Source organism: Manis javanica, chromosome 10 (assembly GCF_040802235.1).
Source record: "Manis javanica isolate MJ-LG chromosome 10, MJ_LKY, whole genome shotgun sequence".
NCBI classification, from domain to species: Eukaryota; Metazoa; Chordata; class Mammalia; order Pholidota; family Manidae; genus Manis; species Manis javanica.
The window spans coordinates 30,354,913-30,381,970 of NC_133165.1; the positions used below are offsets into that span (position 1 = coordinate 30,354,913).

Sequence of the window (27,058 nt, forward strand, 5' to 3'; positions counted from 1 at the left end):
ATAAATGGATAAATATATGACATACATTTAAGAATGGGAATATTCAGTACTGTAATGAGGTAAATTCTCCTCAAATTTATTTACAAGGTACTTTTTTTAAACTTGCTCCAAAGTTCATTGGGAAAAATAAACATGTGAGGCTAGCCAGGAAAATGTTAAACAAAAGTGATGATGAGGTTTCAGGGGAATGCATTTTCTACGTAACACATTTCCAAGTTTTCATTTGTATAAGCATGTATTACTTTTGGAATTAGAGAAACAAGAAATACAACACCAGTAGGAGCTTTAATAAATTGTGATCGTGATCTATCCACAAAAAAGACTAAAAGAGTGCATGTGTATGTGCACGTGTATATATATATTGCAAAGAAGGATATAAAGACTACACTGAAGAGGAAATATTACTACCAACTGTACAGAAATAAAAAGGAATCTGTATCTGGGAATACTGTAAACAACCAAATGCCTACAATTGGTATTGGGTGAAATCAACACATTTCTAGAAAGACAAACCACCAAAGCTGATCCAAGAAATGTAAAATGTGAGTAGACCTGTACAAAGTAAAGAGATAGGATTGGTAACTACACATTTCCTTCAAAGAAAAAGCCAATCCTAGATGGCTTGCTGATGAGTTCTAAACTTAAAGAGGGATGAATACCAATACTTTACAAACTCTTCTTAAAAAAAAAACAACTCAGTCCTACAGCATAGGAGAATATATTCATAAATGACTTACCCAATAAGGGGTATTAACATCCAAAATACATAAAGAACTCACACACCTCAACACCCAAAAGACAAATAGCCTGATTAAAAAATGGGTGGAGAATCTAAACAGACACTTCACCAAAGAAGAAATTTGGATGGCCAACAAGGCACATGAAAAAATGCTCCACATCGCTAATCATCAGAGAAATGCAAATTAAAACCACAACGAGATATCACCTCTCACCAACTTCCAACATCCAAAAGACAAGAAACAACAAATGCTGGCAAGATGCGGAGAAAGGGGAATCCTCCTACACTGCTGGTAGGAATGTGAATTAGTTCAGCCATTGTGGAAAGCAGTTAAGGAGGTTCCTCAAAAACTAAAAATAGATATACTATTTGACTCAGTATTTCCACTGCTAGTAGTTTACCGGAAGAAAACAAGATTCCTGATTCAGAAAGACATATGCATCCCTATGTTTATCGCAGCAGTATTTGCAATAGCCAAGATATGGAAGCAACCTAATTGTCCATCAATAGATGAATGGATAAAGAAGATGTGATATGTATACACAATGGAGTATTATTCAATCATAAAAAGAAAAGAAATCCTACCATTTGCAACAACATGGTTGGAGCTAGAGAGGGTATTATGCTCAGTGAAATAAACCAGGTGGAGAAAGACAAATACCAAATAATGTCACTCATTTGTGGGGTATAAAAACAAACCAAACTGAAGGAATAAAATAGAAGCAGACTCACAGACTCCGAGAAGGGACCAGTGGTTACCAAAGGGACGGGATTGGGGAGGTGGGGAGATGGGGATTAAGTACTGTAATTTCCAATCACAAAATAGTTAGGTCACAGGGAAGGCAGTACAGCACGGAGAAGACAAGTAATGGCTGTTACAGCATCTTACTGATAAACAGTGACTGCAATGAGGGGATGGGGTGAGGACTTGATAATATGGATGAATGTTGAAACCACAGTGTTGTTCATGTGAAACCTTCGTAATTTTTTGTATATCAATGGTACTTTAATAATAAAAAAAAACTCAGTTTATGAGGTCACTATCACTCTGAAGCAAAAAAAGGCAACACAGAAAAGGGAAACTACAAGCCAATACCCCCTTAAGAATATAGGTAGGAAAATTCCTTGACAAAATATCAGCAAACTGAATACAGCAGCACATTAAAAGGTTTATGCACCATAACCAAGTGGAATTTTTCTTAGAATGCAAGGTTGGTTTAACATCTGAAAACCAATTAATATTCTGTATCATGTAGATAAAGGACAAATACCAAATTATCATCTCAGTAGATGCAGAAAAAGCATTTGACAAAAGCTAACACCCTTTCTATGATAAGATACTGGACGAACTACGGACAGAAGGAAACTTCCCGACCTAATGCAGGGCGTCTCCAGAAAGCCCACAGCTGACACCCTAGTCAGTGTGAAAGACTGAATGCTTTCCTCCTAAGATCAGGGACGAGACAAGGACACCTGCCTCCTCTATTCAATATTGTATTGGAGGTCTGGGCAGTTAGGCAAGTTAGGCAAGAAAAAGAAGGAAAAGGCTCCCAGACTGAAAGGAAAAATAGAGCTCTCTGCAGATGATGCAAAAGAATACAAAAAAGTATTAGAGCTAATAAATGTGTTCAGCAAAGTTGCAAGGCACAAGTTGAATATAAAAATTACTTCTATTAGACATGAACAGTCTGAAAATGAAATTAAAACAATTCCATTAGCAGTACCAGCAAAAATAATAAAATAGTTCATGAAAAACACTATATTCTTTAAAATTGGCAACATTTGTGACACAATATAAAAAGACACTGGTGTTTATTCTCTTTATAATAGCTTTACTCACATAATGGGTCAGTTACAAAGTTTCTTAGCAGTGATGCCACCTCAACGATTAAATAATAACAGCAGCTTTTGCTGCACTCTTTCCATGTGCCACTGTTGTGCTTAGCGGGCAGTCCGTCATTGGTTTTCCACAATGCCTGATGGTGTCCCCATATTTTCTGCCTCTCCCCTTGCTTTCTGTTCTCCAACATAACACACTTTACACTTACAAAACTGCATTATTTATCAGAATATCCAGAATGCACATTTCCTGTTGTTACCATTAGCAATAACTATAAAAGTGAACACTGGAGGCTTCATTTGACTTGGTATTTATGTGATCCTGAGCAGTTACAAGAACATATCGATAAATCTGTATGTGTTTAAGATTTTAAGCTTAAAACGTTTTGTATTTGTTATAGTTATTTTATAATTGGGGGAGAAAACACTTTTAGTTACTTGTCAGTCTTTTGTTTAATGTAGCACTAAATCAGACAATCATTGGCAACAGTAATTTTTAGAAGAACTTTCTTTTTTCATTGCAAATATGAACTAGCATCTCGGTCCGTCTGGGCTGCTGTAGCAAAAAGCTGTAGACTACACGGCCTAAACACACTATTTCTCCCAGTTCTGGAGGCTGGAAAAGCCTAAGAGCTCGCCTGGTGCGGGCAGATTTGGTTCTCGTCCCGGCTCGCATACAGCTGCCTTCTTCCTGTGCCGTCACGTGGAATGCAGAGCTAGAGCAAGCTCTGGGGTCTCTTACAAGGGCACCAATGCCATCATGGGAGCCCACCCGTGTGACCTCATCTAGGCCTATGTACCCTGCAAAGGCCCACCTCCAGCGCCATTCCACTGGGGCTAGGGCCTCAACATGGTGGCGGGGGTGGGGATGGTGAGTGCAAGATACACTTCAGTCCATTACAACTCGCTGTGATGAATATCTTCTTGTCCATAAATGCTAACCCTAGCGTTTTGTTTGTTTGTTTTTAGTATTATGTGCCAAGAACCTTGCAAAGAAAGACTTCTTCAGTAAGTAAACACCCTTTTTTGCTCTCTTAAAGTATTGTCTTCACATTATTTCTGAAATTTTAAACTTTAAAAAAAAAACACTGGGTGGATCCTCCTAAAAACCCTGCGCTTTACTGAATAGAAATTCAGGGTCTGACAAGCTTCATTTCCCAGTTGACTACAGTGCAGAGACTCCTTAGCTCCAAGGCACAGAATAATTCATATAAGAAAAATGGTCTCCTCTCATTCCCTGTGCCAGCCACACTGTTTTCTCTCTCTTTCTGCCCATTAATATATTGCTTTCTGCTATATGAAGCATTCTCAGCTCAAACACAGATGAAACATTTTCCCAGTAACTAACTGGGTTTGTGTAAAATTGTTAGTCAAATTTTATAAATTAAATCACATTTTAAAAGCCTAGTCATTAAAGGAATTGTAAAAAGGAATCACCCCTGAACTTAAGAAATTCACCTACTGTTAAGTAGGTGCCTGCAGCATGAAATTTTCACACTTTTTCTGATCCTGACATGAGCGTTGCCCAGTTCTTAAGTGGTATTATTCACACTTTAAAGATGAAGAAACTTAGATTCACAGACTTCCTTCAAGTAGCTGGGACGCTCAAGAGCAGTGGCTCACATCCAGGTCTGGTCTAAAACCCTTACCTTGCCACTTCGCTGATCTTCTAACCATGTCTGATTCATACTCCTGCATTTAGGAATTTACCGAATTAAGACTTGGTGAATACTTCCTTCAATGGATAAAGTAGACAAAAATCAGTAAACAAGATTATTATTTTTTAGAGAGTGTAAAAATAATTAATTACAGATACCTTTTCCTCCATGAGCCCCTATGAGTGATCATCAGAAATGGACATGAGAATGTAAGCCCCTGTTCATCATTTTCATTTCTAGCCTCTAAAAATCTGAGGGTGATGTCCTACTGGGCTACTTTTCTTAGAAAGCTAAATAGAAAGAACTGATTTTGCTAATCCAAAGTAACTTTAAATTAGAGATAAAATGTACCAGGGTAATCAAGCTAGTCTTCAGCCTGCAAGCCTATGTTCTGTGTTGAATTGATAGGTCTGTAGTCTCATCAAGATGTGGCTGTCCCCTCTCCTCTAGGACTCCCCGACCCTTTTGCAAAGATTGTTGTGGATGGATCTGGGCAGTGCCACTCAACAGACACTGTGAAAAACACACTGGACCCAAAGTGGAACCAGCACTACGATCTGTGAGTTGAATATTCTATAAGCCATTTGGGGAGTGGCAGGAAAGTACGTATCCAGCTTTGAAGACAAGCATTTAATAATTTATAAAAAGGGATTGCTAACTTATTAATGATAGCAGAAGTTGATGTCCAAACAGACATATATTGACCAATTTTAGAATTCGTATGTGTGGAAGTTCTTACATTTGACATTTTCATAGATTTTTGTGGTTTGCTTCTGTAACTGTGATCCTCAAACTTTTCCATTTTTCTTGGCCATTCTAACAGGAAAAAAAGAGCCACAGTCATCTCCTTGATAACTTTTTTTTTTTCCAGTGAAACCCTAAATCTGGTTTTATATAAAAGTTTTTACTTGAAAGTAAAAAAAAAAAGCTTTTATTTTAAACATGCAGTACTATTATACACACATATTATGCAAATATGTATTTATATATTTCTGTTGATTAAAATAAAATTCAGCTTCTTAATACAAAAATTTTCTGCAAGAGATAATACAGTTTGGTATATTGAACATATAAAAAGCCTGTGTGTCATCAGACAGCTTCTTATATTGAAGAGTGGATTGTACTTTGAAAGCCACTAGTTTATATGCACCTATGTTTTCATATCCCTGCTAATTAATTATCATCAAGGTAATACTGAGTGATCATTGATTTATTAAGACAAATTGTCCTGGGTGTGGTGGGATTTTCAGCAGTGGGGCCCAAGACTCATTTCTGCTTACACTGAGGTCACCATATGTGGCCTTGGAAAGTGGCTGTCAGTCCTTGTCTTGAAAGCTCTCCTCTGTGGTTACCTTACAGTGAGTTTAAGTTGGGGGGGGGTGAATGTCTGAGTTAGTACTCATTAGTGTACTTGGATTGGATCTGCAGATTTGTAACTAGTCCCTTATTGCAAATTAGTATTCTGGATTAACTCTGTAATTAGTGGGAATTTGTGAATCATGTCACTGTCCTTTGGAACTATTAAAATATAGTAAATCTCTGTTAAAAGATTCTCATCATCATGTGGTGATCTACATCAGCTTCTTCCATAACCGGTTGAAGTCCTTTCCCAGCCTATTGAAGTTCATTGATGAATATTTATTGAGTGCCTCTCACATGTGTAGTACAGAGCCAACAATAGTTAAAAAGGATTCTTCTGTACAGTTCAATCAGATAAAATCTTAATGCACTCTCAAGATTCAGAAATGCAATTAAAAGTGAGTTTGCATGTTGTTTTCAGATATGTTGGGAAAACTGATTCTATAACCATCAGTGTGTGGAACCACAAGAAAATTCATAAGAAGCAGGGAGCTGGCTTCTTGGGCTGTGTGCGGCTGCTCTCCAATGCCATCAGCAGATTAAAAGATACTGGATGTAAGGACCAAATGCTTTTCTGCCTCTTAATGCAACAGAAGGCGGCTTATGAGGCTTTTTTTTATTTAAATACTGAATACAGAAATCCTGCCTCCCTCCCTAGTTAATATTTCCCTGGGTTAAGTTTTGAATTGTTTGTTTGCAGACCAGCGTTTGGATCTATGCAAACTAAATCCCTCAGATACTGATGCAGTTCGTGGCCAAATAGTGGGTAAGAACTTTCTCATCTGTATAAGAGATGCTTTTACAGAACTTAACACTCAACTCTTCATCCCTGAGAAAACACAAGTGGGCACTGACGATGGGGATGTACTTCGAAGGGCAAACCACATATGGGGCCATATCTTCAGTATTAAGAAGTTTCATCTGTGTGGTTTTTACTATTTTATCTAAGTCTTGTCATCCTGTCATTCAGAGTTGAGTTAAATGACTAAGGTACAAAGAGATTCAGGGTTATAATTCTAAATATAATGTTAATGATCACTTTAATGGACAATTAGCTTGTCATTGTATTTCTAAGTGTAGATGATAAGAATGGTGGCCACGTATGCAAGAGTTAAGAAATAGTTTCTTCACGAAGGCCCATCATAATATGTATAAGGCAAAGATGATTTCTGAAAATTTCACGTAATATGATTTTAAAGTCAGTGGATTGAATTTTTTAGAATTAAAAATAAAATGTGCTATTGCTACAAAGTGTTCACTGGAGGTATTCTGTCACAAGTGATTTATCTGAGGAGCTCATCCTATCATCCACCCCATTTTTATCAGCATCTCAGGGTAACTCAGATGTTGATTGTGTGCATTGCAGAAAATCAAAGATAACATAATATTTGAGCAGCATACCAGAGTGACTTATAACTCCAAATCTTTTAGGTATTGTCTTAATGTAGACTTGACCCAAGATATAGAACAGTGGGTATACATCCTGAATCATGATCATGAAAAAGTTCCCACTTAATGCTTTTTCTGTTCTGATTTCTTCTTTTCTCTTTGGAGGGAGGTGGCAGGGGGAAATAAATAACTGGAAGCAACTTTATTAATGTCTGTTGTTTATATTAGGGATATAGAATAAATATTTAGATTGATCTAGACTTTGCAGGTACTCAAAGTGCTCTCTGTGTCCTTTCTAAACGTAAGTCAAAGTCTTCTTAAAAATAAGGTAACTAAGAGGAAGTGAATATTGTGGTGGTATTTTTATGGAGGGCATGAAAAACAGAGCACTCTTTCTGCTCCACATTTCCTGGAGTGTCCCAAGCAGTGCACAGTGGAATGCATCTGATGGAGAAAATGCTCATACTTGAAAGCACAGGAATATATGTGTGTGTGCATATACACATGACTTGCTTTTAAAATATTGTGTATGAATTATACATTCACAATGGCTTGCTGTATTACAGTTGTATGCAATGCCACTGGATTTTAATGCAGGCCGTTCTTCTCTGTTTTAGTCAGTTTACAGACACGAGACAGGATAGGCCCCGGAGGGCCCGTGGTAGACTGCAGGGGACTGCTGGAGCACGAAGGGTGCGTATTGCGCGGCTGCTGAGCTCTGCCGCCAGAGGCTCTGCTCAGAGGAGGGGCCCCGTCACATGTGTCCCTGTGCTGAGTGCTGGGGATGCACGAGTGTGCTTGGGGCTCAGACTGGCATCTGGTGTCCTATTTATAAAGGAAGCTGCAAAGACCAGTGAGGTCATGCCCCAAAGACTCAGGGTCCAATTTATGGAGGTCCCCACTGGCCAGTGTGAGCTTTCAATAAGAACTATCATTGCAGTGGACTGAAACACATTAAATATATTAAAAATCCTTGAGTTCATAATGACACACAGAGAAAAAAAAGCCCTAAGAAACTCAAAAAACCCCCCGAAAACTCTCAAAATCTTTCCTTGGTCACTTTCACGATTTTGCAATCCCCAGGGAATGAGTGGAGCTGGGCAGTGATCACTACTAGTTCATGGCATCCTCATGTAATCCGACATTAACATACTCTGGCAAGTCCAGGGCCCAGAGGAAGGTGTTGCGGAGTCCTGGGAATGCAGTCGGCACCCCCCAGAAGAGGGCCAGAGGGGAGAATAGAGCCCAGTGTCTCCAACAAATACATTGCAAGAAAATAAAAGGAAGGAAAAGAACCTATACAATAATAATAAAGAGACTTAAGAGACATACCTCCCAAATGCAGTGTGTACCTTGTTTGCATCCCAATTATAAAACAACTGAGTGGAGAAATTGGAACACTGACTAGGACTTGATATTTTTTTAAAAAATCAGTGTCCTTTTTTTTTAGTTATGATAATGGAAAAAGTCCATATCTTCTAGAGGCATCTGCTGAAATATTTAAGGGTAAAATGGTAAAATGTTGGGATTGGTTTCATAATAATCCAGTGGAGGGGAGGAGCCGGCAGAGCAACCACGAGATGATCATGTTAGGGCTGGTGGGGAGTCCAGCGGATTCACTGAAATAGTCTCCGCTTTGTGTGTATATTTGAAAATTTTCAATGTAAGATGTTTCTAGAAAGTACTTGTTTATAAGGACAAATGGCCTATTAAGGTCAGTTGTCTTCAGAATTGTTCAGAGGGTGATGATTCACATTAAAGAGTACTTAGAGTCATTGCAGTATCTTACGGTATCAGGAGTTCTAGTACGGAGTATAACAAGGAAAAAAGGAGAGTTTGGATTGGACTCTGAAGCAAAAAAAATGTAATCTCATTCCACGAGCTCCTTAGTGCAGGGCTGGTTTTTCCAGTTGTCCCGCTCTCTCTGCCCAAGGGCGAAATCCGGGGTGGCCTCCATGGCACTTCACACATGGCTCCCTTTGGCTGCTGGTTCCTCATGAAAAAGTCTGGCTTTCTGTTTCAATAGGACAGGACAAACTTTATGAGACCAGCACTTGGAACACTGTATCGCCCAACGAAAGCAAAGTAAATGGGTGTGCGAACATCACGTTGAGTTGCAAGGTGCGTGTCTTGGGCTGGCGTCCCCATGCGTGCTGTGCTCTGTTCCCTTGCAGACCTGTGTATGAAGACTCAGGGCCGGGAAGGCCGCTCAGTTGCTTCATGGAGGAGCCGGCTCCGTACACAGACAGCACTGGTGCTGCTGCTGGTGGAGGGAACTGCAGGTTTGTGGAATCTCCGAGTCAAGATCAAAGGCTTCAGGCACAGCGACTTCGAAATCCGGAGGTCCGAGGGTCACTACAGACGCCCCAGAACCGACCACACGGCCACCAGTCACCAGAACTGCCCGAAGGCTATGGTGAGAGAACTCGATCTCCCAACCCGAGTGTCGTCTGCAGTTCCTGAGTGCCTACCTTTCTAAGCCAGTTTTGGTAACTAGCCCCTGCCTTAGCCGCTGGGGCTTGCAGAGCTGTGCCATCCAATGGTCGTGTCCGTGTAGACAAGTACCAGAGAAAGATGGTGCTGAACCTTGCTCACAGTGAGCTTATCAGCAGTTGCTCCAATCACCCAGTTTAGAATTGTGTGAAAATTTTAGGCAAATGAATATGAAAGAAAACCAAATGGTGTATGGGCCAGTCGAGGGTGTTAGTAGTACTGTGTGCTTTGCGGGCAGAAAGGACAGTGCGGTGTAGGGGACGAGGGGATCGTTTGACAGCCACCAAGAGGAGACCCAACCAAAGAGGACTAGGATTTAGACGTGGCAGATCAGACAGAGTAAATGTCAGAGTAAAGGGTCAGTCCTGAGGTTGCTGGGGACACACAGTGCCTCCCCCAGGTGGGCTGAGTCAGGGGAGCCTTTGCTTCAGAGGGTGGAGGAAGTGAGACCCGCACCCCCCACAGGGCTTATGGAGGGAGGAGAACAGGCAGAGGGAAACCACTGGCCCTCCAAACCCTTTCCTCAGTGATCAAGGAAGCCGAGCGTCTGCTTAGAGGATTGCTTGAGAACATTCCCTGGAATTGAAGTTAACTAATTGCATCTCCTAATTTTTTGTGCAGAACAAAGAACAACAGTGCAGGGGCAAGTTTACTTTTTGCACACGCAGACTGGAGTTAGCACATGGCACGATCCCAGGATACCCAGGTAGGTTTTCTAAAATGAAATGTGCACTTTCCAAGCCATTTTCCCAGCTATTGCCTGGACCCCACCCCCACCTGTGGATGATAGGGCTTCTTAGGTTTGAAGGTATAAACTTGGATGTCTGCCTCTGGGCCTGGGCTCCAGCTCTCTGGGTGAAAGTCCAGCTCAGCTGCCCTTGCAGACTCTACCTGGTAACGCAGTAGCGTGTAGCACAAGTGGGTCCTCAGGAAGCTGTCCTGTACCTTGAAATCACATCCCATAACCAAAAAAGACCCTCACCCCTAGAGTAAATCCAGTGTGCTCTATTTGAAAAGCCAATAAACCCTTCAGGATGTGTTGCTTTCATTTTAAACTAAAGATATTAATGGATGAAGTGAAAAGGTATCTGGGATTTGCTTCAAATAATTGAGCTAGGGGAGTGAATTGAAGAGGGTATATTTGACACCAGTTGACTGTGAGTTGGTAATTTTTAAAGTGGGTCTTTAATTAATTAATTAATTAATTAATGGTGTCTCTGCTTTTTTATGTGCTTACAATTTTCCATAATAAAAAGTTAAAAAGGAAGTATAAAGATTCTGTTGCCCTTTCTCTTTTCTACTTTACTGTCCCTATTGCCTCAGTCTCTTGGGGGCCATTCCTGGGGGAGATGAAGCTTTTCTATATGAATTCCTTCTGCAAGGCCATTCATCTGAGCCCAGGTCAGAGAGACCCCACCCCCAGCCTCTAACAGAGTTAAGTTTCTTTTTTCTTTGCTTTCTTTTCTTTTTTAACTTTTTTGTTTTAGAATAGCATTACTACCTGATAACATTTTTAGTAATGTTCATTTTCTTATTATTTATAATTTGTTTCATCTGAGAACAAGATTCCTGTCTTGATTTTCTGAGGCTGTTGAATTTATGATTTAGTAGCTATAATTGGAAGGAAATATTACCTGCAAATGAATGAGGTGTCTCTTTAGCACCCACCCTATGGAATGTCAGGGTCCCTGTGAATTAGAAAAGCATCTCAGTCAGGAGTGCTGTGCCCCTGTGTGATCTTGAGTGGTATTAAACTAAGTAATCAGGGGTCAGGATTAAAAATGCTTGGCTAACAAAGCCAACTAAAATGAAAACGCCCCCTCCCAGGGGTGTTTTGGGGTGCTAGGATTTCCAGTGTGTGTTAATGTATCCCCTTCAGCTTTAACCAGCTTGTGCTGTCTGGGAGCTTTTCTGTGAAGAAACCTTTCTGACCTTGAGCATGTAATTTCACTTGTGAATTCATAGTTTTCCAGCAGCTTTCAGATGCCCACAGTTTTGGCCCTCTTCCCTCTGAGAAGTGGGGCTCCCAGGCTGGCCATTCCCTGTCATGGTCATGGGCCCTGACAGTTTGGTTTTGATCTGCTGGATGGTGCTGCCACTTGCAGCCCAGGGCCTGGACTCAGTGGGAGGCTGGTGTAAGTAGCGCCATGACTGGCCCCGTTAGCCTGACCAGGGCATGGCTGCATCAGTAAGGGCCTCTGTGGTTCCTCCTGCTGAAGCTTTGGTCTTTGCCTCCACACTCAGTCAGTCGGATAAACCTCTCTGTGTCTTCCATTTTGGCAGAGACCTTAACAGTGTGAATTGTGATGAACTTGGACCACTGCCACCAGGTTGGGAAGTCAGAAGTACGGTTTCGGGGAGAATATATTTTGTAGATCATAATAACCGAACAACCCAGTTTACAGACCCGAGGTTACACCACATCATGAAGTAAGACTTTTACAAAATCTTTGACCTCTTACATTTGTATTTTAATGTTTCCTGCTAATATTTTTCTTAATTTGCCTACTGCATTGTTTGTTAATGGAGAGGGAGCATAAAAAAATATGGTATGTGTTTGGTGGACACTTGCATGTTGTAAACTCAAGTGAGCCGAGCAGTGCTGAAGCCATAGTGTTGCTGCTGCCCTTTGCTTGCTTGTGGCCTAAACGAAATTCACTGAGGTGGCAGATCAGTGGCTTCATTCACAAAGCTTCTGCCCGCCGTGCTCTGATGAACCTCGTGGCCCTCACACTGAGCAGCAGGGAACAAGACAAGTGCCACTTTGTTCCTCTACCAGTCCTACTCCTTTTATATTACTGGAATTTTGCTTTTAATGAGTGGGCTTAGGAATCTGTTGGTTATGAAGATAGGGAGTGGTTACCACTAGGTCTCGCTTGGGCTGTTGGCCCCTGTGCATGTCGCACCCCCCGACTCTAATCTGCCTTCTGCTGGTATGTTGGTCAGTCTCATGGAAGCACACTAGATGCGTGATAAGTGGTAGGCAGTTTGTTTTTATTTATAGCAGTGATAGTGAATGAGGAAATGTGTAACGAACTCTCTCGCAGCCCCATGGTGTGAGGGGCACTGTATGCAGCTCCCCAGGCCACTGCTTTTAGAGTGACTGCCATTTTTGTTCTTCTCAAGTCACCAGTGCCAACTAAAGGAACCCAGCCAGCCACTGCCGTTGCCCAGTGAGGGCTCTGTGGAAGACGAGGAGCTCCCCGCCCAGAGATACGAGAGAGACTTAGTCCAGAAACTGAAGGTCCTCAGGCACGAGCTTTCCCTTCAGCAACCCCAGGCTGGCCATTGCCGCATCGAAGTGTCCAGAGAAGAAATATTTGAGGTATGATCCAGCACAGCTCGCGATCAGGCATAGGCAGTTCCTCCCCATTAACAGTGAGTTCTTTCCTTCTGGTGTCTCAGGTACTCATTTTATTAGTCAGTGAATTGCAGGGTTTATCAGGACCAGAGGTGCAAACTATATTTCCTCCTGTGGCAAAAGTTTAAAAACTAGATAGCTTCTGAGGTGAAAACCAAGTGCTCTGTAGAGAAAGGAGTACTGAATAATAGTGACATCCCTCAGCTGCATTATGCAGATATATACCCTGCAGGCTGCACAGTTTCCCCAGAACCAGTCACTCCTCGTCCTGTGGCTTTGCACTGAATTTCATCTCCTCAGAAAAGCGTTGCCACCGCGTTGCCTCCTCAGAGAAGCCTGGCCCTGTTGTCACTTCTGAAAATAGGAAGGTTGGATGGGGAGGGTTCAGCCCTCCTGCTGGATCAGGGTCCCTAAACAGGCAGGGAGGCCGTGGAGGGTGGAACCAGGCTGTGGGGTGTCCAGCGCCTTCTCCACAGCCAAGGCCATGAGGAAGTGCCAGGCCCATGCTGGGTGCTCATGTGCAGCCTGGGGTGGATGAGCACAGGTCAGCTGAGCTGTCCAGTTTTGCCCCTGACCAGGCCTAAATGGTTGCCAGAGACAGGAAAGACTGAACTATTGATGTTTTCCTGCCAGATCATTTCCAGTCAATGTCCTCTTTCCCCTCTTGGGATGATAGGACTTCAATTACATTAGACTTAAAAAGTGGGAAAAGATTCGTAAGTGCCTTATCCCTGGAAAGATCTACAAACATTGAGCCATTTCCATTCAAAAGACTGAATCTGAGGGAGCATGAGGCTGGCCACATGTTCTCTGTTGTGAGCAAAGTACTTCATGCTTTAAACCCTGTTTTGCTTTTTGACTCAAGTGACTTTTCACTTTAGATGTAAAAACAGGCTCAGAAATCTTTTACTATTAAGATTTGCTAGTGATGTCTTCATTCCGGTTAACATATATAAATTGTTCATAGTCTGGACACATTGAAATAAATTTGGGTAGAGAAGCCAGCTCTAGTGAGGACATTTGTTAAATCTTAGTAATTGTGTCAGAAATAAATACATGGTCTTCACTATGTCACGCATGTTGATTTTGTTGCTGTTTCTGAGGGAGACACGGGGGGGAAAGAAGGTGCTGGAGGCGGCCACATGCTGGATGCCAAGTGAACACTGAGTGGGGACCGGCTAGAACTCGGGTTTGAATGAATCCTTATTTTTAGTCAGTTTCCATTATCATTAACCTTTAATCTTTTTATAACTTTAAGAATAAGGAAAATTCTTGTCTCTGAAACTGTGATTTTGATGATGTAGGAATCTTACCGCCAGATAATGAAGATGCGACCAAAAGACTTGAAAAAACGACTCATGGTGAAATTCCGTGGAGAGGAAGGCTTGGATTATGGCGGCGTGGCAAGGTGAGGTGCTGACGTACTCACTGTCTCAACGCTGGCTGTAATAAAGTGCTTTCAGAGAGAAGTTGTTGGCCCTTCTTGGCGCTTGCGTTGGAGCTGTCAGGGCTGAAGTGTTGTCTTCAGTGAGCTTTCTCAAAATCCGGGTTCCAGAGAGCATGTGCACACTAGCATCTTCCATGACCTGTCGGAATGCACATGCATTAATTTACTTCTTGTGAAGATAGATTGGCTTTTAAACTTACCCTTCAGCATGTCTGAACCTGAGACATGAAGGGCCTGCTCCTGAAGTTCATGTGGGAGGCAGCCTTAATTTTCTCATTAGAGGACTTTATGGGTGGGAGGAAAGCTTGTAAGTTGCATTTGTGTCAAAGGAATTTTGTAATATGAAATTTTGGTTAACATCATTCATGCAGATGATTTTAAAAATAGAATGTAATAATGAAAAGCTACAATTTCCTGTCCTACCTCTTTTTGCCTTTGAGAGAACTGCTTATTTAACTGTTTTTTCTAACAGGTATCTTTATATCACTAAATTGATCAAGTTCAGATATTATCTACTGATTTCATGTTTTATGGTTATAGGCACAGATAGCCTGGGTAATGGTTGTAGTGAGGATCTAATTTAATGCTCTCACTTCCCTTTAGGATATTTTTTTAATTTTAGATCTTCCCTTGTCTTTGTAACTTTATGTAATGTGTTTTCACCATTATTTTTTGGTTCGTCAGTTAGACAGTATTTCTTGACTTCTCTTTTCATAAGAAAAGGATTATCAATACGTCTGACTTTCCCTTCAGCATCCCTTCCATCACCTCTTATATTTCCTCATTTATAATACTATTATTTTGTCAAGGTTGAAGATTTCTATTCTGTATCCAAAGTGAAACAAATCTCTAGTGCTAGTTTACCTGTTATTATTATCATTATTATTTTTTTAATTAAAAAATTTTTTTATTAAGGTATGATTGATATATACTCTTATGAAGGTTTCACATGAAAAAACAATGTGGTTACTACATGTACCCATATTATCAAGTCCCCACCCATACCCCAATGCAGTCACTGTCCGTCAGTGTAGTAAGATGCCACAGATCCACTATGTGCCTTCTCTGTGCTCCACTGTTCTCCCCGTGATCCCCCACACCATGTGTACTAAACAGAATACCCCTCAATCCCCTTTAGTTTACCTATTATTTTTAAAAGTTGAAAATCAATACATTGCTTATATTTTTATGACAGCATAAATATTGCTCACTCTGGGGCACAGAGGTATTCTATATTTTTATCCTTTTGAACAAATTTTGTTTTTTCTACGAATGTCTTCTTTTTTTTAAAGCAGGCTTTGTCTTTACTTTATTGCGCTATTAAACTTTTTCTTTTGCTGGCCCCCTCCCATTTATGTCCCTCATGGAGACTGTCCAATGTGACTGACCATTCTCTAGGCTTTCTGCACAGTTGTGATCATGGGACTTCACCGCTTTCCTGGGTTAGAGCCATAGTTTTTTGGATCCCACAGTTTCTTCTTTTTTGGATTACTTCCTTGTGTTACTGGAGCATATCTTCAAGTAGCTTTCTAGAAGGGGGATGTGGGAAGTGAATTCTCAAGATCTTGTGTCTAAAAATGTTTTTTGATTTATTAGTGTCTAAAAATGTTTTTTTGACTGATAGTTTGACTTTCTATAGACTTTGAGGAAGAAAACAGCTTCCATGTAGAACTCTGAAAGCGTTGCTGTGCTACCTTCCCGCACCCAGTGTCACTGTACAGTGGTCTGATGACCCTGATTATATCACTTCTTTCCTGGGAGTTACTTGACCCCATCTGGGGCCACCCATCATCCATAGCTTCTAACACCTTTTTCTGTTTTTCACCCCAATCCTGTCCTTATGTCCTCTGTACCCATAATCCACTATTGTAATCACTGCCTTGTGCCTCATTCCATTTGCTGCACTTGCCTGGCAAAACCCCAGCTCTGTGTAAGCCCCCCTCAGGCTGCCAAGCTCGCCAGAGCAGCTGCATGTGCAGAGGGAAAACACATTTTCATGCCGCTGGCCTTTCTCCACGTTGGTGGCCACATCCTCAAGGTCTTGGGCCTGCTGCAGCTCTGCCACGGTTCTCATCACCCGTCCTGTGCCCTTGCCCGGACCTCCGTCCTCACCTCCCCCGTCCTCACTCCTAGCTGCCGACTTTCCTTCCTCTAACTGAGAAAACAGAAGCAGTGTGAATAGTGTTTGCTCTCCATCACCAAATACCCAGTCTGCCAGTATCTATACCTGTGTGGGGCCCTGCCTGCTGTGGCCCTGTGCCGCCATGCATGTTCCTGCCTGGGAGCAACCTCATGCCTCACAATGCCTCCCAGCCCTTTTGCTTCTGCTGGTGTTTCACATGTGTCTCATTTCATCAAAATGTCCCTTTCTCTTGGGTCAGTCTCTTCCACATACAAATGTGCTACAAGAACTCCCTTCTTAAAAGAAACAAATTCCCCCCAAAGCCTTCCCTGGATGCTATATCCACTTCCTGTCCGAGCTTCAGGGGAGTAGTAAAGGCAAATAAAACAAGTAAGAAGAAAAACAGACATGCCAGAAAAACCAAACATCTGTTGAAGGATGCGTCCCTCAATCATCAGCTGTCTCTCTCTTCTCTTCATAGCAGGGCCCTTCCAAAGAGTGCGCACATCCCCATTTCAGCTTCCACAGCCCTCGCTTCCACCCGAGCCCGTTCTCAGCAGGTCTTTCTGCCCTTTGACACCCTTTGTGTCAAGATCTCCCACACGCAGTGCTGACACCGCAGTGTCTCCGGCTGTCTGTCGGCAGTTTTTGGCTCCGCTGGCCTGTCCCTACATCCCTTGGCCTCCGGGCCACCGCACTCTGTGGCTTCCTGGCAGGCCCCCCACAGCCCCTCTGCCCAGTTTCCTCAGCCTCCTGCTGGGTCCCGAGCCTCCCAAGCATCCTGGACTCTGGGTCCGTGGCTGAATCCTGACTCTCCTCCTGCCCCTTCTCTCCCCTCAGCTCCACACTTGTTTGCCCACCTGCCTCTCATCTCTCCTTGGGTATTTTTAAGGCCTCTTGAGCTTAGTTCCCCACTCATACCTGTTCCTCCTGGTGTCGCCTCGCTGAACAGCCCACGGGGCCACTGGCTCAGATTGTGCGGGCCTCCTCACCTCCCTTCCCTTGCCACCCAGACTCAGTCCATTCATTCTTTCCTTTTATGTTTTGTTATAGTGAAATTCGGGAAGGTGTATGTTCTGGTGATTCAGCCCCTCTCGCCCTGCCCCTCCCTTCCTGGCCAGGCCGCACCCTCCCTGGGTCTGATCCCCAAAGGCGTCCGTCCCCTGAGCTTCCCCTACAGTCACCCCCCCAGAGGCCTCCCCGACCTGCTCAGCAGGCAGCCTGTCCTGCTGTGTGCCGTTTCATCCCCATGTCTACATCTCCGACAGGACAGGCAGCCTGTCGCTCTCAGCGGCATCCTCAGGGCTTGGGAGGGCACCTAACACACAGTGAGCACTCATCTCCATTAGCTGCTTAAAAGGAATTTTGCGTTTTGCTAATTTCCTCTCCTCCATTTCCCGGCTTTGGTCTTTCTGAAACACCTGTTACTCGTTTTGGGTTCCCTGGAGAGATTCTGTGTGTCTCTCACCTTTGTTGTTTTATTTCTCATCTTTGCTTTTTTCCTCACTCACTTCTGGGAGATTTTCTCAATTTATTTTCTAGTGCTTCAACATTTTTTATATTGTTTTTTATAATCACCATAATATACTCCTTCACTGAATTCTGCAACAAAATGGAAAATGAAAGAAATAATGTATAAATAACAAGTGATTGAATCATCTTAAAGAAGAACACTCCTGTAATTTGTGTGCTGTTGTAAGAACTTTATTTATTCATCAGCCACTAAGTATTGAGACCTACCATGTGCTGGGTACTGGGGAAACAACAGAGAAGTAGCACGTTCTCTGGCCCCTCCACCCCTGCAAACCCCCCGTGCGGAGGAGTTCCCAGTCTGATGAGGTACGGGTGGGAGTCAGAGATCTCCGCAGGTGTGGAACCCCATCGGGCAGAAGCTCAGGAGGAGGGCCTGCATTCCTGTGAGGAGGGGAGTGGGCCTGTCCGGAGCCGTCGGGGGATAGGAGAGCCTCACATGCTTCGAAAACAAAGCTAATCTCAGCCCTGCAGTAGGTATACCAAGCAGAATTATGTTCTGAGAGGCATTAATAGGGGGTCCCCTTTGGTTTCTGGGGAGAGTTGGGGTTTTTACCAGCAGCCGAAACAAGGGAATTAAAAAGAAAAAAGTTGCGACATGCCCTTTGGCCTGAGAACAGTCATCCCCCTGCCTTCCCATTCACTGTCTCTCCCCCTTTCTGCGTCCTGCCCCTCAGCTGTGCCATCCCATCTGGGTTAAAGGGTGCGGAGAGGCCTGCATTTCCTGGACTGAGCTCACGTGGGTACTGCCTCTCCACGGGAAAGATTCGTCCTTGCAAGATTGTCCCAAGTTTCTTGCTTGATCTCGATCTTGATTCTGGAAACCGTCTTCTGGCAGATGTAACTTTGCTTTGCCCTTGGGAGCTGATTCCATTTCCGGGCGGGAGGCTTTCCCATCCCCCTTTTTAGGTGAAGATCTTCCTACTTGGCCACTCATACATGTCCTAACAACAGTCTAAGTACTTCCATTTCCCCTTTTATGTGTTTTCCTTTATAGTCTCGTATCCCAGACTGTTCCAGTTCACCATTACTCCTTCGCATGTCTGGTGGTACCTATTCCTAGGCACACATGTGGATGGCTTCATTGGGTTCGGTAGGAGCTGTGTTCTTCTGCATTTGCAGTTAGCAAGTTTTCCCCGTGGAGACATGTCTTTGTGGAGCTGCCTTGATTGATGTGATGGCCTAATGGGAAGGGCTGGGAATCCTTGCTTTACTACCTCCGGTTTGACTTTGCATTATGTCACCCTTTGGATTCTTCTTCATGCCTAAATGAAATCATACCCATCTTGGAGAGCTGTAGGGTTTAAATTACACATACATCTATGTATTTGTTTTATTATCTGGTCAACGAGACTCAGTCTACACTCATTTTCCCAGTATTTGGTTCGGAACCATTTCTGTGCTTGCTTTTGCCTATACCGTCAGCTCTTCCCTTGCCATTCCCAGAACGTACCCACTGTGCCTCTTTAGCTTGTCCGCAGCTAGGTCAGAGTGTCAGCTTGTATTTTAATCACTTCCTGTCTAGACAGTTACAGGTCCTTGGCTTTTTTGAAAATGATTCTTCTCAAATCCAAACTCCAAACTAACTTTGGGGATGAAACTGTAGGTGGGAGATTTTGCCTTTCTAGTAAAGACACTTTGTAAGATTTGGAGTCTCATCCCCTCTGGCAGTTCTTTCTGTCCTTTGAGCTCCATACTTTACTTGGTTTGGGCCCAATCATTGTCTGGGCATTCTTGCAGTTCTCTCAAATCCTTTTGTATTTCTTCTCAGTTCTACACGTGTTTGCTACCTGAAAAGGTAAAAAATTCCAGAGTAAATTTGGGGCTGCTGTCTTAATGAGATGTATCCATTTGAAAGTTCTGAGCAGAAAGAAGAAGACTTTTGTAGACCTGCCACAGGTGTTTATATAAGAGATATATATATATATATATATAGAGAGAGAGAGAGAGAGAGAGATGGGGGGAATATATATAAGGTTATATAGTGAGCCCATTTCAACCTGAGCAGGGCAACTCAATCAAGGAGATTTTGTATAGAGTGGTTTTTTTGTGTGATTGCTTTTGATTTTGGGCTTTTTTAAAAATAATGAAATGATTGAAACATAAAGGAACTGAGCAAATAATTTATTATGAAGGGCAGAAGTTGTTCTTAAACTATCCCTGTCTCTCTAGGTGGAATGTTTTCTGCTTGTTTAAACAGTAGTCTGATACAACTGGAAGTTTAAACACTAGAAAGAGTAGAAGAAAAATGACAATGCCACAGAATGCTAATTCTCAAGCTAACTACTGTCAGCATCATGCAAACCCTCCCCATTTTTTTCTGTGCTCAGCGTGTGTATCTTTTCCTGCCATGTGTGTGCTATGTACATACATGCCTTTAACCACATCATTTGCATCATCGCCTGAGATGTTCCTCTGGGAACACTGTACTTTCCAGGTGACACACACTCTAGGCAATTACAGCTCTTCCTCAGCTTCAGAATGGGGGGGTGGAGTGATCCTCCCTGAGCACATTTTCACTTCACTAGTGTTAAGTCACCTTCTCCAGAGCCAGTGTTGCCTTCTAGGGCACAGTGTATCAGTCCTTGTGTTATGATCTAAGACTAGTGATTTTAGCACATACAAAATGTTTTTTGTTGTTGTTCCTAGGGAGTGGCTTTATTTATTGTGCCATGAAATGTTGAATCCATATTATGGACTCTTCCAATATTCTACGGACAATATTTACATGTTGCAAATCAATCCAGATTCTTCAATCAACCCTGTAAGTATTAATGAATAAAGAGGAAGGGAATTTTAGTTGGAGGATTTTTAAGATGGATTTTCTATTTCAGTCTCTATCTTTGGTTTATTCATTGTAGACTTACTTACCTTAATGTCTATGATAAGTAAAACATGGAAATGTAGAGTGAAGAACAGGGTTAAGATGAATGATTTCAGTCCTGTATTTTTAGTGATTGTGGGGTCACTGGTATGTTTTCAAGGAGAACAAGAGTGAAACTGAGCTGTTTACATCCTCAAAGTGCTTGTCATTTGGGGGAGGTCTGGTACGATGACTTTATTTGTTGACAGTGTCATCCTGAGACGTGGGTTAGGAAGTCCCTCCTCCTCCTGGTCAAAATTGGGGAATTTCCATTATTGGCCCTCTTGGCCACCACTGCTGACACCCTGAGCTGCTTGTTTTAGAAATACGGAAGTAGGTGCAGAGTGTTTCAGCGACCAGCCCTGAGTTGGGCAGCAGGTGAACAGAGGACCCTTCCTGTGCCACCGTGGACATGGCCCGAGGCAGAGGCAGGGGCCAGCTCTGCTCTACAAGCTTTCAGATGTGACAGAACCTTCTGCCAGCATGGAAATGAAGCTTTGACTAATTTTCTGATGATAGCTCCAACCTGAAAGTAGAAATGCAAGGTTCCCTCATTAAAAGCAGAGTGGCTCTGGTTCCAGAGGTTCTTGCACTTGTGTTGTCCCTCCTTATTTTCCTCTGTGGTCTTTCTTTGTTCCTGCCCTTGGATTTCTTCTCTCCTTTCTCATGGGTTTAGGGGAGGGACGACAAAGGAAGGAATGCCCTTTGCTCTTTATCTTTGTAGAGCAATGGGAAGGAGAAGTGGGTGGCGTCCTGGGCAAGCAGCCTCTGCACTTCGGAAGGCGGCACTGGGGTGGTTTTCTGCTGTCACCCTGTTGAAATTTTTAGTAATTTTTGAATAAAGTGTCCTGCAAATCATGTAGCAATTCTGAGAAGGTATTTGAACTAATTGCACATACAGAGTTGTTCAGAGGATCTGTACAAAAGACATGCTCTAAATTTTGGCTGCCTGAGTAGCCTTCTTTCATTTGGTCGTGAGCACAGCTGGTGATTGTTGGGTTGCCCATGGCCGGCCAGTTCTGCCATGAAGCTTGGAGAAAGCACAGGATTCCCCTCAGCTGATCTTTTTGCTCATGAATTCGTGTTCTCTGGTGCCCCCTACAGGACCATTTGTCTTATTTCCATTTTGTGGGTCGGATCATGGGCCTGGCTGTGTTCCACGGACACTACATAAATGGGGGATTCACAGTTCCCTTCTATAAGCAGCTACTGGGGAAGCCCATCCAGCTCTCTGATTTGGAATCGGTGGACCCAGAACTACATAAGAGTTTAGTGTGGATCCTGTAAGTATTGACTCCCTGTTCAGTGAACTGAAAATTCGTACACAGCCAACCACTTAGTGTGTACCATACACATTGTGGGTGTGTGTACGTGTATATATACTTGATTTATTTTCCTCATGATCTTTGGCCAGTTTTTCTTCATGGACTAGTGTTTTGTGTTGTTTTCTTCAGTTATTAATGCAGAATCACAAATATTAATCCCAGGCCTGGTGGTGGGTTGGTCGGCTTTTTTTTGACAGCCCAGGGCATCTTGAGGATAATTATCAAAAACAAAATTAGTGTCAAAGTACCTTGTATCAAAGCAGAATTAACATTTAGTCCCCTTTGTTTTAGAATTATCCTAAAACTCCCTTGAGAGCAGCAGGCAGTTATGTGGTCAACTAGGTGCTGCATTCCATCTTCCAGTTAGATGGGAGGCCCGGGCTCTGCAAGGGAGGACAGGCCAGGGAGCAGGGCAGCTGGGCCTCTAGACAGTATCCCATCTTGCTTCACACCACCCAACCTGATGTGGGTCATCTGCGAGGGGTGAGGGTCTTCATACTGTAGGGGATCTTTCACTCCCTGTTTTCAGAAATCCGGCAGATGAAGAAGCCAGTTCGGACTTTGAAATCTGCTTTGTTTGGACTGATGTGCATTTGAAAAGACTGCCTTAGAAAGGGGAACAGTTTTCTCTGCAGGTTGATTTCCCTTTGACTCAGTTTCCCTATCATGATTCCCTCCTTTCTGCTCATAAACTTCAGTTTACAAGGCAGCCAGATCACCGTGTCTCATGAGGTCACAGGCTGGGAGAGCTACCATCACCTCCCAGGACCCGGAAGCCGAGAGCCCGGGATACACCTGGGGCCAGCACTCTGGCCCCTCCCGCAGGCCCCGTGTCCGCCTGAGGCTCTCCTTGCCTCTTGGCTCTGGACCTGGCAGTCAGTAAATGCTGTCTCTCTTCCCTTCTCCTGGATTGTTCTCTCCAGGTTTGTTCGCTGCTGCCTCGTAGCAATGGTGTAACTGATACCCATCTTCTGTCCTAATTCGACAGGGAGAACGATATCACCCCTGTGCTGGACCACACTTTCTGTGTGGAGCACAACGCCTTCGGGAGGATTCTGCAGCATGAACTGAAGCCCAATGGCAGGAATGTTCCTGTCACAGAGGAGAACAAGAAAGAATATGTCCGGTAATGTCCTGGGGAACTGTGGTGGTGGCCAGGGATGACAGCCAGGTGCTTGGGACTGTCCTGGACATGGCTGGGTTCAAGTTTAGATCCCTGTGGTCCCTTTGTTGTGTGAGGCTTACCTGTGCCCACCGCACCTGAGCTCTGTGGGGGGGAGCCCTGGTGATGAGAGAACGGTAACCCCCGAAGCCCAAGTGGGGGAAGGATGTGTAAGTGACCAGCCAATTCTGGGCATGAAAGGTGGTGAGCACAGGAGGCTGGAGGCCTGGAAGCTTCCTCAAGGTCAGTCACAAGGAAGTCTCCACTGCAGTCCACTTTCCCACCCCTTGTTTGAGGCAAATAAGCAGCTGGGCAGTTATGGGGGACATACGGAAACGGGGGCAGTCGGAGTGCTCGGCCGCAGCTGGCGTGTCGTTCTCACAGGTCCCATGTCTCACTTTTAGGTATACTTAAATTATGGCAGTTGCTGTATCAGGTCAGATGATCAGATTGGGGGGTCTGTGCTGATTTGTGTATAGCCTGCTACTGGGCGAGATGCTTACCCACTGGCGGGGATTTCCTCCCGGCAAGGTGGGGTTGGTGGCCTGGGCATTAGTTTCTGCAGATGTCAGGCCTACTAATGGAGAGAGGTATTTTCGTGAACCACTTGGTATTGCTTCCAACTTGAGAATTTTTCTTTCAGATTATATGTAAATTGGAGGTTTATGAGAGGAATTGAAGCCCAGTTCTTAGCCCTTCAGAAGGGGTTTAATGAATTAATTCCTCAACACTTACTGAAGCCTTTTGACCAGAAGGAACTAGAGGTACGTGCTCAGCAGCTGAGCCAAGTTGGCATTAAAGGGCACAAATGTGACGGGTGTTTTCTTGGTTTATGACCTGGCTGCAGTGAGGCTTGCAGGGTTTCCCAGCAGCCCAGGAGCTTGTTGGGAAGAACCCAGGACTGGAGTGATGTCTGAGCCTGTTTGTGACAGGGCCGGTGTCTACTAGGCCACCATGAATGCGGGTAACTCTTGGAACGTTGGTCAGAAAGCTCTGTGGCTTTTCCTCATGTCAGGATGTCCAGCAGTGGAGACTCCTAACCCCTCCTGTGTTCACCCCAGATCCTGGAGGTGATGCATATATAACCAAGTTCTCCCATAATGACAAGCTATTGGTTTTACTCTGCTGTTACTAGGCCCAGCACAGAGTGATATTGTCTCTTTAGCCATACTTCATGCACCTGAACCTCTTCTGTCCCTGGTGCCAAGTAGCTCTGGCCTCTTAAGTTGCTCTCGGTGGGTGAGATGCCACGGGCGGGGGCGGAGCAGGGCCGGGGCAAGGCGCGGTGCGCACTCCCTCGCTGCAGCCCATCCTCAGTGCAGACCTCACAGGTCCCCGTCCAGGAGAGCTGTGCCCTGTGGTGGTCGCCCTGTGAGGTCTCACGGGTGGTTCTTTGTGCTGACCCCTCGCCGGGGTGGTGGCCGGGCAGACACAGACGCAGCTGTAGGAAGCGTCCTGTTGGTGCTGTGCATGCAGTCCTCGGGAATGAAACAGGCCCGTGGTGGCACAGACAGAAGCATTGTGCTTCAGACATACTGTTTATCTTTCTCCTTATCTAATGTGCGTCTAGTTTCTTGGGACATAGCTGCTGCTTTGCTTGGGGAACCAAGTTTTTCCCTCCTTTCATATATTGGGAGCCTGGCAGGCATGTCGTGGTCTTGGTTTATACATTTGAGAAATAACCTATCTTTAAATGCCATCACAGTTGATAATTGGTGGCCTGGATAAAATAGACGTGAGTGACTGGAAGTCCAACACCCGGCTGAAGCACTGCGTGGCCGACAGCAACGTCGTCAGGTGGTTCTGGCAGGCGGTGGAGACCTTCGACGAGGAGCGGAGGGCCAGGCTCCTGCAGTTCGTGACTGGATCCACCCGAGTCCCTCTCCAGGGCTTCAAGGCTCTGCAAGGTGACTGACGTGGAGGAAGAGCTGGAGTGTGCTGGGGTGTTCCTGCAGTGCCCGCTGGGCCTTGTATGTCCTTCCGTGACAGATGCTTGGCATTGCTCAGGTGCCACCTGGCCAGGGGCCATGGGGATCCCCTTCCCTTCATAAAAGATAAAAGCCCAGTGTTTGGTTGCCATTGTCCCCCGTCTCCCAGCGCAGGGTCTGCTGTCCTTTGCCCAAGTTGAAAGAAAATGTGAACACGTAGAATAGCCACACAGCAGCCCAGCCTCCTCTGCACCCACCTCCCTGGTGGCTGTGCAGGCTGAATGTTACCCGCTGCCCACTCGGGGCATAGTGTGGGAAGACCTGAGCAAGGAATGGTCCAGTGGAGCCTGTCGCCTCCCCTCCCCTACAGGACTGGTGGGCAGAGGGCAGGCACAGAGAGCAACAAGGCTTTTGGGAAAGAAACATGTTTTTAAAAGGCACCAGTGGTTCATTTCTGGATCTTCTGATAGTAGCTCTCTAGTTGCAGTCCTGAGATAGAGCAGAGAAGCCTGGCCTCCTGCTGCCTTGTGAGTCATTAGCTCCAGGGGTCCTCCCTGGGCCCCAGTTTCTTCATCTATATAAGTGGACTGCCTGACAGGCTCCACTATCCAGTCAGGTACCCATCCTCTCTCATCCCTTTTGGCTCTGATTAAAAAAAAATGTGATACCTAGATTTTTGATAACTCTGATGCCTGGAAGGAATAAGGTGAAGAATATTATGTATTAAAATGTAGTAAATTGAAGGTGGCTTATTAACAGAGATAGTAGATACAGTTCATGTACAGAACATTACCTGTAGATTGCCCTTACTTTAAGGACCTCTTCTGGTAAGAGAAGTTACTTGTGTTCTCTTGGGCTTTGGTCCCAGGTTTGTCTTTTCCATTGGAGCTCTGCCTGGAGGGCTTTCATGACTCCAGATCCTGCTTTTCTTGTAACGCTTCTGTCTTTTGCCAGTGGTGGGCCCACTTCCTAAACTGTTCCAAAAAGGGAAAAAAACACTGGCAGTGTAAGGATTTTTCCTCACGTAGCCACCCAGGTAGGCTGGTCCGGGTGTGGAGCGGAGTGCTCTCCGGATTCGCCCCATCCTGTGATTTTCTACAACGTCTGGTACTAGTCACTTGATGCCATTGTAGGCATAGCCTAAAACCAGGCTGCTGCTGCCCTGCCAGCCACACAACCCTCCGGCAGGGCAGCCCGCCTGGGCCTCGGGGCCTCAGGTGGGGTCGGCAGTGGGCCCAGGCCCTGCCTCTGAAGCGCGTTAACTAGAATGTTGTCTTGTAAGGTTCTACAGGCGCGGCAGGGCCCCGGCTATTCACCATTCACCTGATTGATGCCAACACAGACAACCTGCCGAAGGCCCACACCTGGTAAGGACGAGTGGCGTCCCCGTCCCCGCAGGGTGTGCTCATTCACTCGACTTCCGGGAGCTGTTTTCTTGTTTGTAGTGCTCTGCATCTCATTATGCAGGTGCCCGACGACAACCGGGCCGGGCACTGGGTGGGGTGGCGCAGGGCGATGGCAAGTCTCTCTCACTGAACCAGGTCTGTGTTGAGATGTGATTACAGTTGGCTGCCACTCCGGGCTGCAGCCTTCCCTTGGCTGGTTTCGCTCTGGGGTATGTGTGCACATCTGTGCACGTGTGGGCCTGTCAGTAGGGAAAATTGTAGTTTTTAATTTGAAGTTATTGGTCTTTGCTTTGAAATTCCTGGCCCCCTGTTTTCCCTCTCAGAACTCTGCCTACAGCAGATGCACCTTAGGTATTGGAAAGTTCCCTCCCTAAGCTTAAACAATATCTGTATTGGAGTATTTCCTTTGTGATTTAAGTCAGATCACTTACACTTTG

General features: G+C 44.5%; 1 protein-coding gene across 3 annotated transcripts in view; it reads left to right on the forward strand.

The window, feature by feature from the left end:
* Positions 1-27,058, forward strand: part of SMURF1 (SMAD specific E3 ubiquitin protein ligase 1) — a 97,033-nt gene that overhangs the window by 65,812 nt on the left and 4,163 nt on the right. The window contains exons 2-17 of one of the 3 annotated variants that reach the window (XM_073215058.1): positions 3,548-3,586; positions 4,687-4,795; positions 6,017-6,150; positions 6,296-6,361; positions 7,602-7,677; positions 9,159-9,400; positions 10,099-10,183; positions 11,761-11,907; positions 12,604-12,802; positions 14,143-14,246; positions 20,587-20,701; positions 21,905-22,083; positions 23,114-23,251; positions 23,931-24,051; positions 24,993-25,194; positions 26,498-26,582. In XM_073215058.1, coding sequence (XP_073071159.1) covers positions 3,548-3,586; positions 4,687-4,795; positions 6,017-6,150; positions 6,296-6,361; positions 7,602-7,677; positions 9,159-9,400; positions 10,099-10,183; positions 11,761-11,907; positions 12,604-12,802; positions 14,143-14,246; positions 20,587-20,701; positions 21,905-22,083; positions 23,114-23,251; positions 23,931-24,051; positions 24,993-25,194; positions 26,498-26,582 — 2,041 coding nt within the window. The remainder of the gene's footprint in view (positions 1-3,547; positions 3,587-4,686; positions 4,796-6,016; positions 6,151-6,295; positions 6,362-7,601; positions 7,678-9,158; positions 9,401-10,098; positions 10,184-11,760; positions 11,908-12,603; positions 12,803-14,142; positions 14,247-20,586; positions 20,702-21,904; positions 22,084-23,113; positions 23,252-23,930; positions 24,052-24,992; positions 25,195-26,497; positions 26,583-27,058) is intronic. The other 2 variants (XM_073215059.1, XM_073215060.1) reach the window with 2 other exon arrangements.